General features: G+C 37.2%; 1 protein-coding gene across 2 annotated transcripts; it reads right to left on the bottom strand.

The window, feature by feature from the left end:
• Positions 1-2,749: 2,749 nt before the first annotated feature.
• On the bottom strand, positions 2,750-14,887 carry arl8 (ADP-ribosylation factor-like 8). 2 transcript variants are annotated; one of them, XM_079465555.1, is made up of 6 exons: positions 14,355-14,887; positions 7,319-7,379; positions 7,073-7,220; positions 5,213-5,296; positions 4,979-5,130; positions 2,750-4,827 (listed from the first exon to the last, which is right to left on the bottom strand). In XM_079465555.1, exons 1-6 carry the CDS (start codon positions 14,398-14,400, stop codon positions 4,779-4,781), a joined length of 540 nt encoding a protein of 179 aa, XP_079321681.1. In that variant the 5' UTR covers positions 14,401-14,887; the 3' UTR covers positions 2,750-4,778. The 2 variants fall into 2 exon arrangements, with proteins under 2 accessions (XP_079321681.1, XP_079321682.1); XM_079465556.1 differs by lacking the exon at positions 7,319-7,379 and having other exon boundaries at positions 14,355-14,829.
• Positions 14,888-15,552: the final 665 nt, after the last annotated feature.

Below are 15,552 nucleotides of genomic sequence, written 5' to 3'. Positions count from 1 at the left end.
AACTAAAATAGACAATTTTCTCTATGGAAATTCAATGGAAAGAAGGTGAAAATCCCAGTAATTCTTGTCACCTGGGTTGTCACTGTTATTAGTTGGGTTTATGGATCAGTTGGGTAGGTGTGGGGAGATTTGCGTGACTGTGCTCTCAGTTAATGTACATTCATTATTATGTCAGTCCCAAAGAGAGATGGCACAAGAGAAGTCAGACCAGTGAGTTAAGCGTATCGATTTTTTGTGCTTAATAAGCTTTTAAGGATTCACCAACATTTCGGAAGCTCCTCACGTTAATATATAGTTATCGACATGTAAGCAGTAACAGACCGCAACAAAAATATGAACATGAATAACATTTATATTCATATAATGGTTAGAAAGGTCATAGCGGGGATTTACCATGTAAACCATGAATACTGACTAATGACCATGAAGGAATGAAATCGAATGCTAAATTAATGTCTTGTATGACCAATAGAGCAAAAATAATATCTGGTCTTATTTATTTGTGAGACAGCAGGCCATCAACCCACAAAATTGGTCACGGCTCAGTGGTAAGAGCATTGCGTTAACAACGCAAGGTTGTGGATTTAATCCCAGGGGATTGCAGATACCCATGTTTAAATGTATAGGATAAAGCAATGCAAGTTGCTTTGGATAAAATGTTTTAGAGGGCACAGTAAAATAAAAGATAAGTATGTTTAGTTATAGTAGATATGATTAAAAAACAATTGCATTTATGTTTCTTTTTAAAATACAATTAAGGAACAAAACATTAAAATGGTTTAAACCCAATTAAGACAACTGAAACTTTATATAATTTTACTTTTGTGACCCTGTTTGAAGTATTTTCTTGCATTTATAAACCTTTTTTACATGTATAAAACACATACCAATTTGTAATATTGAACAAGAGCAAGTACAAACAATGTTTTTGTAAAAATTAAATTTGAGGACGAAATCAAATAATCATTATATATCGTTTATTTCAATAAACACACATCACCTGTTTTTGGATATGAATACTTCACGCTGTAAAAAACGGTAATAGTCAGGCAAAGTTAACATTTTTGTAAAGTAAAAATACATTCTATTCAAACTCTAATTTGCAGTACTTTTACTGGATTCGTTCTTTCATCTTCAGACGTCTCCGTCCTTGCACCACCACGTCACACTGTCTCTTTGAGGGCAAAATCATTCCATTTAACACAGAACTGCACCCCAGCCACAGGCAAGACTGCGGGATGTTAACAGTAGGGTTACCATGGAAACTTCATTATGACTCCCTCCTGATGATGACATAGATCTCAGCAAACAGTGGTTGAGGATTTGACTTTAGAACAAGAGAGAGGTGTAAAACGACATTTGTTGACCTCTGGAATAGGTTGCATGCAGGTCATGCTACATGAAGATCAGTCTTCTGGGATTAAAATGTCAATGGAAAAATATATTATTTCTGAGTCCTAATAAATGTCAAAATTTCAATTACGTTATCAATATATTAATTATAAAAAGTTTAAAAGAGAATTGATAGGGTTGTATATGAAAGCCAAGCAAACACCAGCAAGCATTTATAAGGCAGGTTGTTACAGAACGTGTGATAAATTCTATAGATTTGCATGTCTTGTGCTGCACTGACACATGGAACGATGTCATACCCTAGTGGCTAAAAAAAGCAAATCCAATCAAAAAGTACATAAATGCAACGGTGTACTGACAAACAAAATAAGCAAAATCATTTATAAATTATTGTCAAGTTTACCAGTGGTTTATTACACATACCAGATTGGTGTGGCATGGTTGACTGGTCCCATGAATCCTCTGCTGATTATGATATTGAAGACAACATTTTTCGGGCTGAGACTCCCAAACCAAAAAACTCAGAACTAAAGCATATAGTACATGTTACAGACAGTACACACATCTCAGTCATGTCTTTTATTGTTCAGCTTCTCATTTATTGTTTTGTTAAGGATGTTACTTTAAGCAGAAGGGGGCTAAGGGACACAGATGAGGAGATGAATACAGACACATCAGGTCTAACTCGTGTGAAATTATTTCATACTTCAGCGCTCTCGAGATGATCTTTTGCTAACTCTTTTTTCATAACTACTTTATTCATCCAATTACCAAATTTAAGGATGTCCAAATAAGCAAACACATTCCTTAATCTCCCGAAAGACTTTTAAAATATAAATGCAGTATATTATTAAGAACTTGTTAGAAAAAACTTAAAAATGTATCTTTTTAAATTAGATGATTGCTTTTCAACCTGGGGCATGATGTCCACTAGGGGGCCTTAACAAATTTCCAATCAGGCCTTGAAGTGATGATTGTTATTTTAGGGCGACCTGTGTCATAATTTACTCACACTTCTTTCTTTCACATTGGTTTTGTGTCCATACAATAGAAGTGAATGGGGTCTGTTCGTTGAAAAACTTTCTTCAAAATATCTTCTTTTGTGTTCTGCAAAAGAAAGAAAGTCATAAAGGTCTGAAATGACAAGAGGGTGAGTGAATGAGGACACAATTGGGTGAACTATCAACTATTAACTAAAATTATTAATAATTAATGAAGATTTTTTGAGTGGTTGATTTTAAGAGTGGCCCTTAAAATAGTGTTACTGACGATGGAAGGAAGGGGGCAGAGATCCACTGTTTTAGATCTACCTTGATCCAACATACTTGTCCTTAATAGAAACATCATTTGAGACTCTTAAAAGCAGCACTAAAACAAATAATACAACAAGACTATGCAGATTTCAAAATAAAAACTTTTATTATAAAACTATAAGAATTAGGAAAGTTGCTACAGATATTACCTGCTCCTTTAGACAATGGCACATCTCATAACTGAATGCGTTCACTTTGAACTTCAGTATTGAAAGTGAAAATTTCATTTCTCTGAACATGTCATGCAGCAACTTGTCAATGCCATCCTGCTGGGTAAGCCACATCTTTACTTTAACATAGTTCTGTCGAAATGAACACCATTTAACATGGTATAGCAAAATGAATTATGTATGCAATTGTGTATAATTGAAAAGCAAAGACTAACTTGATCTGAGATCATGGTTTACATAAATCAGGCCAAAACTGGTCTTTAATGCTTAAGGTCACAGAAGCCATAATTCATTTCAGTGGCGTTTCATCTAATTCACTTTTCCAATCCGAGAAGCCTCTGTGAGAGAAGTTATAGTGAAGATATAAAAAGTAGAATAGCTATAGAAAGGCAGTGCCTCGAAGACCCATAACAGAATCCCCTTTGCAAGTAAGAGAGAAAGGGAGAAAGCGCAAGCAAGCAATTGATCTTACAATACAAGACTGATCTTACATCAGCAGCCTATAATAATAATGCAACCAATAGCACCAATTTGTAGTCACTGCATCCAGGTCTTGTAAGTTTCCCTTAACCAAGCACAGTGCATTGCGAAAAATCTATCAAAACACACAGGACAGTTTTCATGACCCAGAAATGGCAAAAATCACCATGTAAATTATATCGGCACAAGTGCTCATGCACTCATAGTGTAGCCTAGAAACAGTAAAGATTATAGAAAATCGACGATTTAAAATGTCCAGGACTTGGAAAAGTATTAATCAAATGCCATTCGTTTATACAGCAACAGACATTCTCGTGAGCACACACAACTGTTACAACTTGGTTGACCTTTGAAGACATCACATTGATCATTCATAGTGATTTATTTGCACCATGAGTCTAGGGGGAAACAATATGTTTATAAAACTATAATACTGGTAGCTTGGAGTTGCTCTTCAACATTATTTCCTCATGAAAGGACTATAATAATATAACCACCCTCCAGCAATGAGAAAGGTTATTTAAAATGTAAAAACACACACTGACAAAAACATGCTAGTTTATCTGCAGTGATGGGCTTTCTTAAACCGCGTTTGTTGGAACTTCATAGCAAACGCTTTTGTAACAGACGAGACCTTACAAAACGTGCTTCCTTTTATCAAAAATAAAAAAAACATAAATGCATGACGGACAAAAAGCCATAGTGTGTTATATTACAGCAATGAACACGTTAAGCGATGCACATCTAACCATGACAGGCACCCTTTTAAATAGCATCTCACATAAATGACCTTTAAAGCTGCAATAGCCATGTTTCAAATAGCAACAGCACCAGCTAGTGTACCAAATGACTGAGGTAATATGCACATAGTGATCTGATATGCTTTTGATGCTTCCATGATATGTAGTGGTGTTGCTGGGTACCAATGGCAACTCTCATGCCTGATACCCAAAAAGGTTAACCAAAAATACTCAACTGACCAATGGCAACGAATGAGACAAGTTGTCCTCATCTAAAATAAATAGACAAGGAATCAACCGTTTAGAGAACATATCCATTCAAATAATTTCTACCCCATAGATTTCAAATATAAACCTACAACATGATTAACTTAATATAACCATCCAGTGAATTTCCATCCCAGAGTGTTAAAAACACCCAAAAAAACATTTCCTCCTCGCAATCACACACCAGCCTCGCACTGTCTCTCTTATCAAGCAGGAAAACATTTGACTTTCTTCTCTCTTTCCCCCATTACAAAATCCAGTCCCTCGTGACAAAGTATTGATCAACAAGGGCGTCAAAACAGAACTGATAAATCCCAGCTGAGGTAGGTGTCCAGAGAGTCCAGACGCAAAGCGTCAATTCTGATCAAGAGATTTAAAAGAAAAACACAAGCAGCCAATGGGATGAGTCTATGATGCCACCAATGGTCAATCAGTCCAACATGAAGAGCTGGTGGCTATCTGAGTCCAGCCCTTGAGGTCATCCACTCTAAACCCTGACACAGCCTGAAACGGCACAAAAACAAATGACTGTTGCCAAACTTTTCTCATTATATGATTATATGCTTTTCATGATTTTTATTTGGTAAAAGAAGCAACAAAAACAGGTTAAGCAAAACTTTAGAATTACCCCCCGTGTCTGGCCCTAAGATCTTACCCTTCTCCAGTAAGTGCACAGCAGGACTGAATGTGCCACGGATGATCTTTGATGGAGCTGAGAGTGAGGTATTTGGAAATCTCGGCTGCGGACATGCATCCTTTCATGTCTTGTTTATTAGCAAAGATCAACACGGCAGCCTTGCGCAGGTCCTAGAAGACAAATTAGAGATTATTTATGCTTCATAGTGCTTGGCGCTGTGTGGGTTGGTGGAAATAAATGTTAAAAGTTTACCTCGTGAGCGAGCATTCTGTAGAGCTCTTCTTTTGAAATGGCAAGTCTCTCTCTGTCAGTACTGTCCACAACCAGTATGATGAACTACAGGGGCACAAAACATTAGCAGATGTCAGACAGCATCCTACTGCACTTTCATTCAGAGACGGATTCTATGTATGGAAAGGCCACTGAGCCGTTTATTATGTTATATCCTTGGCTGAAATCGTGTATGTAGAGCTTCAAAAAGGAAGCGTGCTGAGCACATCCCTCTGCTTCTGAATGGAGCACGACAGCAGGGCCCATCACAAATCTCATACGCACACTTGCTAAATGAAAGGCAGGGGTCCTGCCATTCAACTGAGCCTCTTTGTGTAACCCTGAACTTTGAACTGTGAATCAGACACCAGCTGCTAAGGTCCGGTGGAATTACTCATGAGTACAACTGTTGTCTAAAGCATTGTTTACAGCAGAGTGAACACACAGCTGTTGCTCACCCTTTTAAAGCATCTACAGTTTTTATTACTCATGCAGGAATTGCTAGCTACTAAAATAATCTATAGGTTATAGCTATAGTCTAAGGAACTATAAGGAAGATTATGCCACATGTGTCAGTCAATTGAAAGCATTTCTGATCACAAATGCCATGTACAATTACAAACAGAATCTCTCAACTACCCAAGTCAGACATAAAAAAGCAAACTTTGTACTAATCACCTTCTTTTTCAGGGTCACTATTTTGCTTAAACAGTGTACCATGGTGATTATAGTTAACCAAATCTAGAACGATTTCAACCATTTCTTTTTTTGATTGAACTAAAACTTCTGCCTAAATTCTTTTTAGGCAGATCCGTCTGCCCCTGCACTCTGCAATTAAACAACGTCTTGTGGTGCCATCCCACACAGTGGAAAAAAAACCACTCTGTACTTTCTCTTGATGTGTTCCACGACTCTGGAATGAACTCACGCCACAAAACCAGCAGATTCTGTAGTTCTTTTTAAGAATCGCCTTAAAACACATTTCTTCCGTCAACATCTGACCCATTAGTACAGTCTTCAACTTCTTTTTAACTTTCTACTAAGGAGAACCCTTGGAATGTAATCGCGGTCGGACTCAGGGCTTTCACAAAGTGGGATGTCTTTATTCAACAAGAACAATCGAAAACAAACTATGTAGTGGAGATCAACTCGGCTCGAGCTGCTCATGAGGGAACACAGACCAGATGGAGATTGCTAAACTCTTGTTTATTGACTTGAGATACTCAACGGAGCTTCCACAGTGAGCGCATTGGCGTATAGTTGCCAAATTGCTTAAATTATGTCAACCACTGCCAGAAATGCCAACCTTACTTGTCGTCTCGTCTTTATTCTGGCTAAATATATAGTCGTTGACAAATATTTTTCGTTATTATTTTTGTTAACAAAATTAACGCTATTTCTACAGTATCCCAAAACGGAGAAACAGCTCTACAGATTGCGTTTCATAAGTTCGTTATCTTGCGAAAATGTGATGAATGTCCTGGTCAGCCATCATAGTGCTTCGAAATGGAAGGTGGAGGGAGCCATTTGTTGCAATTCAAAACCTCACTGCTAGATGCCGCTTAATTTCATACACTGGACCTTTAAGTTGAGGCACTAAAATTACTAACTTAAAATAAAAAAAAGCTAAACAAAAAAATTCATTTAATTGATTTAAATATAATTTATAGAGAATACAATAAACAAAAAATAAAAAATGAAATGAAAAAAACAAATAACAAAATACAAAAATATTTTTATAAAAACTTAAAATGCTAATTCCAATATTCATAAAACTACATTAAAACTAAAAACACAACTATATTAACTCTACAGTGAAGTGTATTCATTGAAGCACATTACCTCTGTGTTGGAGTAGTAAGTGTTCCAGGAAGAGCGGAGACTTTCCTGACCACCAATATCCCACATTAGGAAGTGTGTTTTCTTAACCACGATTTCCTCTACATTACTGCCAATTGTAGGTGACGTGTGCACCACCTCATTCATTAAACTGCAACAAAAACACAAGTCCTGATTATGTAAAACAGTTCATTCACATTGATTTAATGCAATAAAAAAAAATAAACTATCACCCATGTCATTACTCACAATTGATAAAGTATAGTGGTCTTCCCAGCATTGTCTAGACCCACAATAATCACCTTGTGTTCTACAAAAACAAAAAATATTAAAGTATTACTGATTGTGAGAATGAATACAACTTTACAAGTACATCAACAATAAACAATAGACTTAATGCACGGTCACTTTACGCTCAGGGTGCGAGAAAACATTCGCTGCCCCTGCGGAAGCCATTCATCTACCTAGAGCTGTGAATAATACGGAGGAGAAGATGACTATTTGTACTCGCCGTATTACAATAAACGATGTACATCAGCATTGTGAGACTTGTCAGCTGACCCCCGGGGAAGTACTTAAAACTATATGTTTAAAAATACTGGAGGCTATTGCCATTAGCATCTAGCACGTCACGTTAAGGCTACATAAAACAGAAGGACATCATCAATTTGTATGAATCTGACCAGATATCAATAACACATTTCCTGTTAAGACACATTTGTTTACATCTGTCATACAGCTCTGTTATGCAGGTTCGCTGTAAAGAAACAGACATCGCTTGGCTTTTAAAATGTATAAATATTGTTTAAATACTGAATCAGTTTTTAATTTGTTGTGTTACATAATAACGTTAAGTTGATGGCAGTAACTAAAATATTTATGTTTTTTAATAAATGTTAACGTTTTCGCTTACCTCCTATTGTTATGTTACGAGTGTGATTTTCAAATCATTAATATTAGGCTATATGTATTTTCTCAGCTGACAGTTAGAGTCCGATATCAGAGGAGATCAGCGAGAGGACGACATGATTCAGAATTATGATGAAGTTAGAGAAGCCACAAAGTTTAGGAGCAGGACACACCAAAGGATAGCTGTGACCTTAAGCTTCAATTTATTGTTTACATTTTGTGTAGTTTTCCAACAATCACAGACAAAGTCGTGCTGTTAACCACAAGAAATATGAGAAATTGTTAAGAGGAATAACATAAGAACAGGGACATCTTTTGAAATCGAAATGAACATTTTTACTACGTAGGCCTATTGTGAGAACTTCATATAGACCATTAATTTTAATCATTTTAAATATTAAAATATTTTACTTTACAATCTTCCAATATAAAACCTTATTTAAATCAAAGCATTTGTTTGATTCATTCAATGGTTTTTGTATTTGCATATTACCTGACAATTTCTCTGTATCAGTTATTATATACAAGCTTACAATAATGAAAATCTTTATTGTCATGTCACAGCTGCATAAAACAAAATTGTAGCTCTCTCTTTCAAAGTACCCACTAAGCACAAAGATATGGATTACTGCACAAGCCCATATAATGCATATTATGTATACAGAAACAAATATATACAGAACAGAAATGTCTAAGTATATATTTATAATCACGTTATTTGTATTTACATTACAATCTGTACAAATAAAACCACATTAATGTATCCACAGTGTTAGTTTTATTCTTTAGCATTAGCTGATGCTAGCGCTGTCACCAATAGACCATTTGATCTTCAGTAGCTGAGGTGCTGTGGCTCGATCACATCTGCTCTCTTAAAGTGATGACAACAAACTGTAGTAACAGTAAATGTTTAAATCCATGCTGAGAACATGATTGAATCTCTGTGAAGCTTCATAAACATAGTCCATATGTATTTAAACGCAGCAGTTCATGAATAAACTAAAGTTTTGTTTTATAGCACCCGTTACATGTTTAATATATAGTATTTTAACAATACGATGTATTTCACTAATCTATATTACATGTTAATTCCCCCAAAAATGAGCACTTGGTAAAGCACATTTGCTACGGGTGAATCTCTGTCCATCTCTGTTTATTTGCCACTCGACAATCAACAGATTTCCCCCCCCGCCCCCAACACTGCCAACCCTGTCACTCAGGAAACGAGTCACGGCCATAATCGTTTTGTAATACTTATTTTTTATTAGCCATTTCACACAATTCAGAAAAACAAAAATGTGCAGGAACTATAGGCCTGTATTCATTGCATTATGGATAAAATGTGCGATATTTGGAAGAAAGTCGAGGTGGTGTGTGACTGCAGTCATGATTTTAGCCCACTAATTGAATTCGCGTCATGGGAGGGGCTTCTGCCGCTCGCTAAATCATAATAGTTTCTTCCAAATAACGCACATCTTCGGCGAATACCTGACAGACAAATAAAAATAAAAAAATGTTCTCTCAACAGGTAGTGGTCTAGCTTTTGTTGAAACTAGTAACTTTGTATATGCTCTTTGTATGACATAGGCTATCGCTTATTGCTCCCCGAACTCTTTGTAAGTCGCTTTGGATAAAAGCATCTGCTAAATGACTAAATGTAAATGTAAATATCACGGCACTACTAGAGCAAGCTCCTGATTAGCAAATGTTTAGTTTTTTCAACTCGCGCGGCAAATGCTCAAATTCACCTCATTCGCGCGAATCGCACCGCAAGTAGGTCATCGCGTCTTTGCATTGACTTAACATGTAAATCACTCGCGCTTAACGCTTGTTCAAAACACTCCAGAGTTTTCTTTTTCTGCTCGTGCCGGTGCCGCCCCCCATGTGACATGAAAAAATTCCGCCCGGCGATTGCCCGGTTCGCCCGTGCCTAAAACCGCTACTGCTCATACATTTCGGGAATAACAACTCGTGTGAAATGAGTGCGCAAGGGCAGCTGGTATATTTTGTTGAGTGTTTTTTATTAATCTTCGGAAACCGTCTTTACTGACGATGTACGCAGGCATCATGTTTTTGCAAATGTGATAAGTGTTCGCTTCGGTTATTTCTTTGTGGCGCTTTGAGCCTTTCTCATAAGGCGTTACGCCTGCAAATGCTTCAACGATGGATACTTGTTCAGCCTGGCTTTGGTGTGTGCTTTTGTTCGGTTCGACAGACTTTGTTGACATGCATTGATCATATAGTTTTTTATGCCGCTGTTTTAAGTGTTGGAACAGGTTTGTTGTATTGCCCCGTTTCGTTGCAATAATCATTTCACAGGTCTTGCAGATTCCCTTGCTCTCTGACACGTCTTTTCTCCTAAATCCAAAAGACTCCCATACGACTGTAGCAAATAATTTTCATCCATATTTTATATCGATTCCTCCCGTTCGCCTATTTTGTTCTTGTCCCTCTCAGCTTTTTTCGTATTTTGCACAGTTCGCAGATAGGTTAACATCTTAAACATGCGCACAACACAGTTTTAGTATTCTGAGTTATAAATTAATTAATAAAATCGCAGCTTTGTGCGGTTTAGAAATCGCATGTGCTCAAATCGCAATTTTTTTGCGATTGCGATTAATTGCACAGCCCTACTGCTAACCCAGCCTTCATCGCTGCTCAATGAAGAAAAGTGGATGTGTGTGCCATGATTTTTTTCACCTTTGATCTCAGAAACAGGATACGGGAAGGAAGTTGGGTTGCATAGCACAATATATATCTGACAGCACAACAAAGACACAGAATATTGCACAACTATTACTTCCCTAGTACTGACCCCTGTAATGCTTCTGAATGAATCCAGAAAAAGTCACAAAGCAAGTTTAAGGCATGAAGAGACACATTTTGCAAGGCTCCAGTTAACAACACCACACACAATCATAGAGATATGAGAGGCATGACAAACCCAAGGACAAATTTAGCCTGGCACTTATAAAATACTACTACTGTTAGTTTAAAAGATTTAGCTTCAGAAAATTATGAAAATAAGTGGACATTTCCACTGTTAAAGAATCAGCTAATGTTTAACAGTATATCATTTTGTGATTTAATTCACCAAGTAAGCCGTTATTTGAGGTGATATCTGGTGAGGATGTGCCATTTTTCTAAAAGGATCCACAAATGTATGTTTAACAGTTAGTATTATAAGTCTCACTCAGCGTAATGAATTCAACGGATTCTCTTTACAATGGAAGGGAAGGGAATGAGATTACAAATCCAACTGACAGAAATCCTTATAGGTTTGTATAAATAGGCCAAAGAGCTATAGTTCTTTCCCTTGAGTGCCAGTGCCGACATCTAGCCCAGAGGACTGGGCAATTCATCTTATACAAGACAATTATACGTCAACAACAATACACAAACACATTGTTCTTATTCTTGCAAATTACTTGAGGTTTCATTCATGGTAACTTAACAACCTCAAAGCAGTTTCTTTTTGTCCAAAATATTTAACAGAGAATGGCAGCCAATATCAACAACTTCCATCCATGTGTTAAAAGAACATCTGTCCTGTCCAACATCACTGCAATCTGGATTCAGTTTAAAATGTTTCGTCATGGGATAGTCAGCTCTACCACTCTTCAGAAGTGTAAAAACATTCAATTAGACAGGAAATTCCTTTCAGGTCGTAGAACACTTTGTCAATGCCAAACTTTCCTTAAAATAATAGAAATGTGCACTGGGGTCGTAATGCAGTCAGAAGAAAAGCAAAACACAGTCAAGAGAGACGGTGGTTAAAAACTTGGCAGCTTCCATGCAAAATGTCTATAATTGTCCGAAGACTGGATCTCGCTGTTTCGCTACACTGACCACCGAGACAGGCAAACAATGGAAGAGGAAAGCAGTTTCCTCACAACACTTGCTTGCCAGGTGGTCGTAGCGTCTGTTCCTCAGCACAAAAGCAATTTTCAATTCAATTCGCTTCCTTTAATTGTCAAGTTAGGGCTGACATCTAAATCCTGGTCCCTCTGGACCTACTGCAAGAGACACATCTGTCACAGCAGTAGGGAAGACATACAAATACAACCTCTGGCAAAAATGTTGGAATTAACACACTAAGACGATGGTCATCGAGCTTTTTTACTTTATAGCAAACAGAAAAATCACAGATAAGACACAAAAAAACAATCTGGCTTCATTAAACAAGCCTTCAACAAAATTACTAAAAAAATTATTAATGGCATATGTTTTTACAGATAGAGTAGAGGAAAAAAGTATGGAATCACTCAATGTTGAGGGAAAAATTATGGAATCATCTTTTCTATTCATTTCTAAAACACGTACTAGGACCAGTCTAAAAATGCTAATTCGTCATTCGTTAAAGGGGAGTGCTTACACACATTAATGAGCTGTTGGACGTGGCTTATTGAAAGGAAACATGGCTTCAACCAAAGAGTTGTCAGTTGAAACAGTGGAATGGATTTTAAAACTCATTCAACAAGGTGTGGCCAAAGAAGTTGGTTCCTCTCAATCAGCTGTGTCTAAAATTTGGTGCAAGTATAAACTAAATGGGTTATAGGTTATAAAAGGAAAACATGACGTCAAAGCGTCAGGATAGAAAAACTCAACGCAATATGCCTTGACAACTGACAATGCACAACGAAACAAATGAAAAACAAATTGGCGGAAACAGTCAATGTTTGTGACAGAACTGTAAGAAAAGGATTTATATATAAAAAAGCTAAAAGAAAACAAGGCTACAGTGGGCTAAGGAGAAGCAATCCTGGATTGTGGATGATTGGATGAAAGTGATATTCAGTGATGCATCACTGATCCGCATTGGCCAAGGAGATGACTCTGGAACTTTTGTCTGGTGCCATTCTAATGAAACATAAAAAGATGACTTCCTGAAGAATACAATCAAATTTCCCAAAACTTAAAACTCATTTATGTGATATGGGGTTGCATGTCAGGAAAAGGACCAGGGGAGATGGCAATCATTACCACAACAGTCAATGCACAGGTGTACATTGAAATGTTGGACACTTTTCTCGTCCCATTCGTGGAATAGAAATTTGGTGATAATAAAGTCATTTTTTCTGGATGACGATGCATCTTGCCACAGAGCAAAGAGTGTTAAAGCATTTCTTCAGGAAAGGCAAATCAACTCAATGACATGGCCAGCAAACAGTCCGGATCTAAATCCGATTGAAAATTAATGGTGGAAATTAAAAAATCTTGTCCATGATAAGGCTCCATCCTGCACAGCTGATCTGTCTACTGCTATTCGCGACACTTGGAACCAGATTGATGGGGAATATTGTTTTTCATTAGTGAAGTCCGTGCCACAAATAATTCAGGCAGTCATAAAAGCCAGAGGGGGAGCAACAAACTGCTAATTGTATTTACTTTTGCTGATGTTTCCATAATCGTTTCCTCAACATTGAGCGATTCTGTACTTTTTTCCTCTACTTATGCCATTAATAAAAATAAAACAATAGTTGAAGGCATGTTTAATGAAGCCAGAATTTTAAGCTATTTAACTAAATATTTTTTGTGTCATAACTGATTTTTCTGTTTGCTATCAAGTAAATAAGCTCGATGATCATCATCTACGTGTGTTGTTCCATAATTTTTGCCATAGGTTTTAGTTGCTGTCCTTTGGAAACCTTATATAAATAATGTGTTTTACTAGCACTTTTATTACTTTAAAAGGGTGACTAATAATAATAATAATAATAATAATTAAAATAATTAAAATAAAAACACAAATATGGACATTCAAGATTTCATAATGTGTCACGTGTGGAAATAAAAATGTCAAAAGATTTTGTTTTGTTGCCAAGAAGCTTTACAGAAAATACAGTTTGATTTAAAATATAGAAAATAAAGTGAGGAAAATACAAGAAAAATATTTGTTTCACATAAGTTTGTTGTAACATCTCATTTAAAAATGCACGGGATAAAACCCATATTACATGTTCTACATCAAAGTGAGAGAGATTGTTATCTGTTTGCCAGCCCTATAGTTTTACTAGTCACATGGTAACCTCAAGCAAATAGTCTGCTCTTCAATAAGAAGAAACGTGTATTTTAAAGACGCTTCAAACATCCCAACCTGTGTGTTCGTCCATTACCTTCGCCCGTACATCATCTCTCGTGCTCGAGCTACCAGGTAAAGATAACGGACTCTGCGATCAGATCAGCAAACTAACAATCGAATAAAACTGCTGTCTGATCAGAAAAGGGTGTTGAAAACAAACGCAACGTGTCTTCTTGACTGTGGTTGCGACGGCTTCAAAAGCACACTAGCATTACCATTAGCTCACTGGCTCGCACTGGACATTGCCCAAAAGCGGACAACAGTCAAAAACATCCACAGGAAAACACATCTTACCTTGATTACAAAAGAAACTCCATAATTTGGCGAAAATCAGACCCATTTCCCTCAGCGCACGAGCGGTCTCGGCCGGTGAGGGTGAGTTTAGCGCAGAGGCCTACAGTAACAGCCCTTATTCCCCTCGTGCCGTTCGGCTAACTGTAACTCAGCACATGCCGATGTCCGCGCGAGCCCGATGTGCTGTTAACGTAACCGAGTCCTCGACACTCTTCTTTCTTTTGATAAGATCAAGTGCGAGACAGATGCGGATACATCTCCAGCTCCAAACACAAGCCTCTTCACTTCCCAGTGCACTCTGATCTCGTCCACATTTTCCTCTTAAAGGAAAGAATAACAGCACGAGTGGCCCTTGTGTCTGCTACAGGCGCGAAGGTGCTCATGGGAGTAAACTTGCGTTCACGCTGCTGGATAAATAATAAACGCTCACTCTCTCGTGTATACTATAGTAAACACACACACACACACACCATCCCCCATCAGTGTCGGGTTACGTTTGTGTGCGTAACTCTTCCAGCCCAAGTCTCACATCCGATGAGTTTTCCATTGACTTTTCCTATTTGATTTGATTTTAAATTCCTCACATTTTGTTTTCAATTGTCTTTAATGCCCTCAGTCTCACTTGACTGATGTCATCTCCAATGCCACATCCACTTACTTCTTCATGGGAGTATTATGTTCTTATCGCATTGCTTAAAGAGGCTGAAATGTTACTAATCTCAATCAAAATCAGTAGGATGGAAATATAGCTGACATTTTCAACACTGGATACAATTGCTTAGGCGTAGTCTTCGCCTCTTGTTGTTTAAACCTCAAGTTTCCTCTTGCAGCAGTTGGCAAACCACCATAATGTGACTTGTGAACTTTCTATCACGTTATCTGAATCTTTCAAAAGGAATACTTTGTTATGGAACAACTTCGCCCGTGTGCTGACGTAGCTCAATGTGTTTTTGACTTAACCTTTCACAACCCAAAAAAACCCCAATGTCTGTTTGTTCATTCCGCCCAAAGCAAAAGTAACAAACTCAATTCAACATTCAATGTAATTGTGCCTTTTTAAAATATACAAATGTATACTGTCATAGTACTCTAACAACATGTACAGGAGGAATCAATCATCATACATATTTTGAGCACACACTGTAGCTACAGAGCTTTACAGTGATACTTGAATATAACTTTGCACAGGTTGGCAATT

This window comes from Barbatula barbatula, assembly GCF_947034865.1.
Source record: "Barbatula barbatula genome assembly, chromosome: 1".
Lineage (NCBI taxonomy): Eukaryota > Metazoa > Chordata > Actinopteri > Cypriniformes > Nemacheilidae > Barbatula > Barbatula barbatula.
This window is presented reverse-complemented; position numbering and strand designations above follow the sequence as displayed.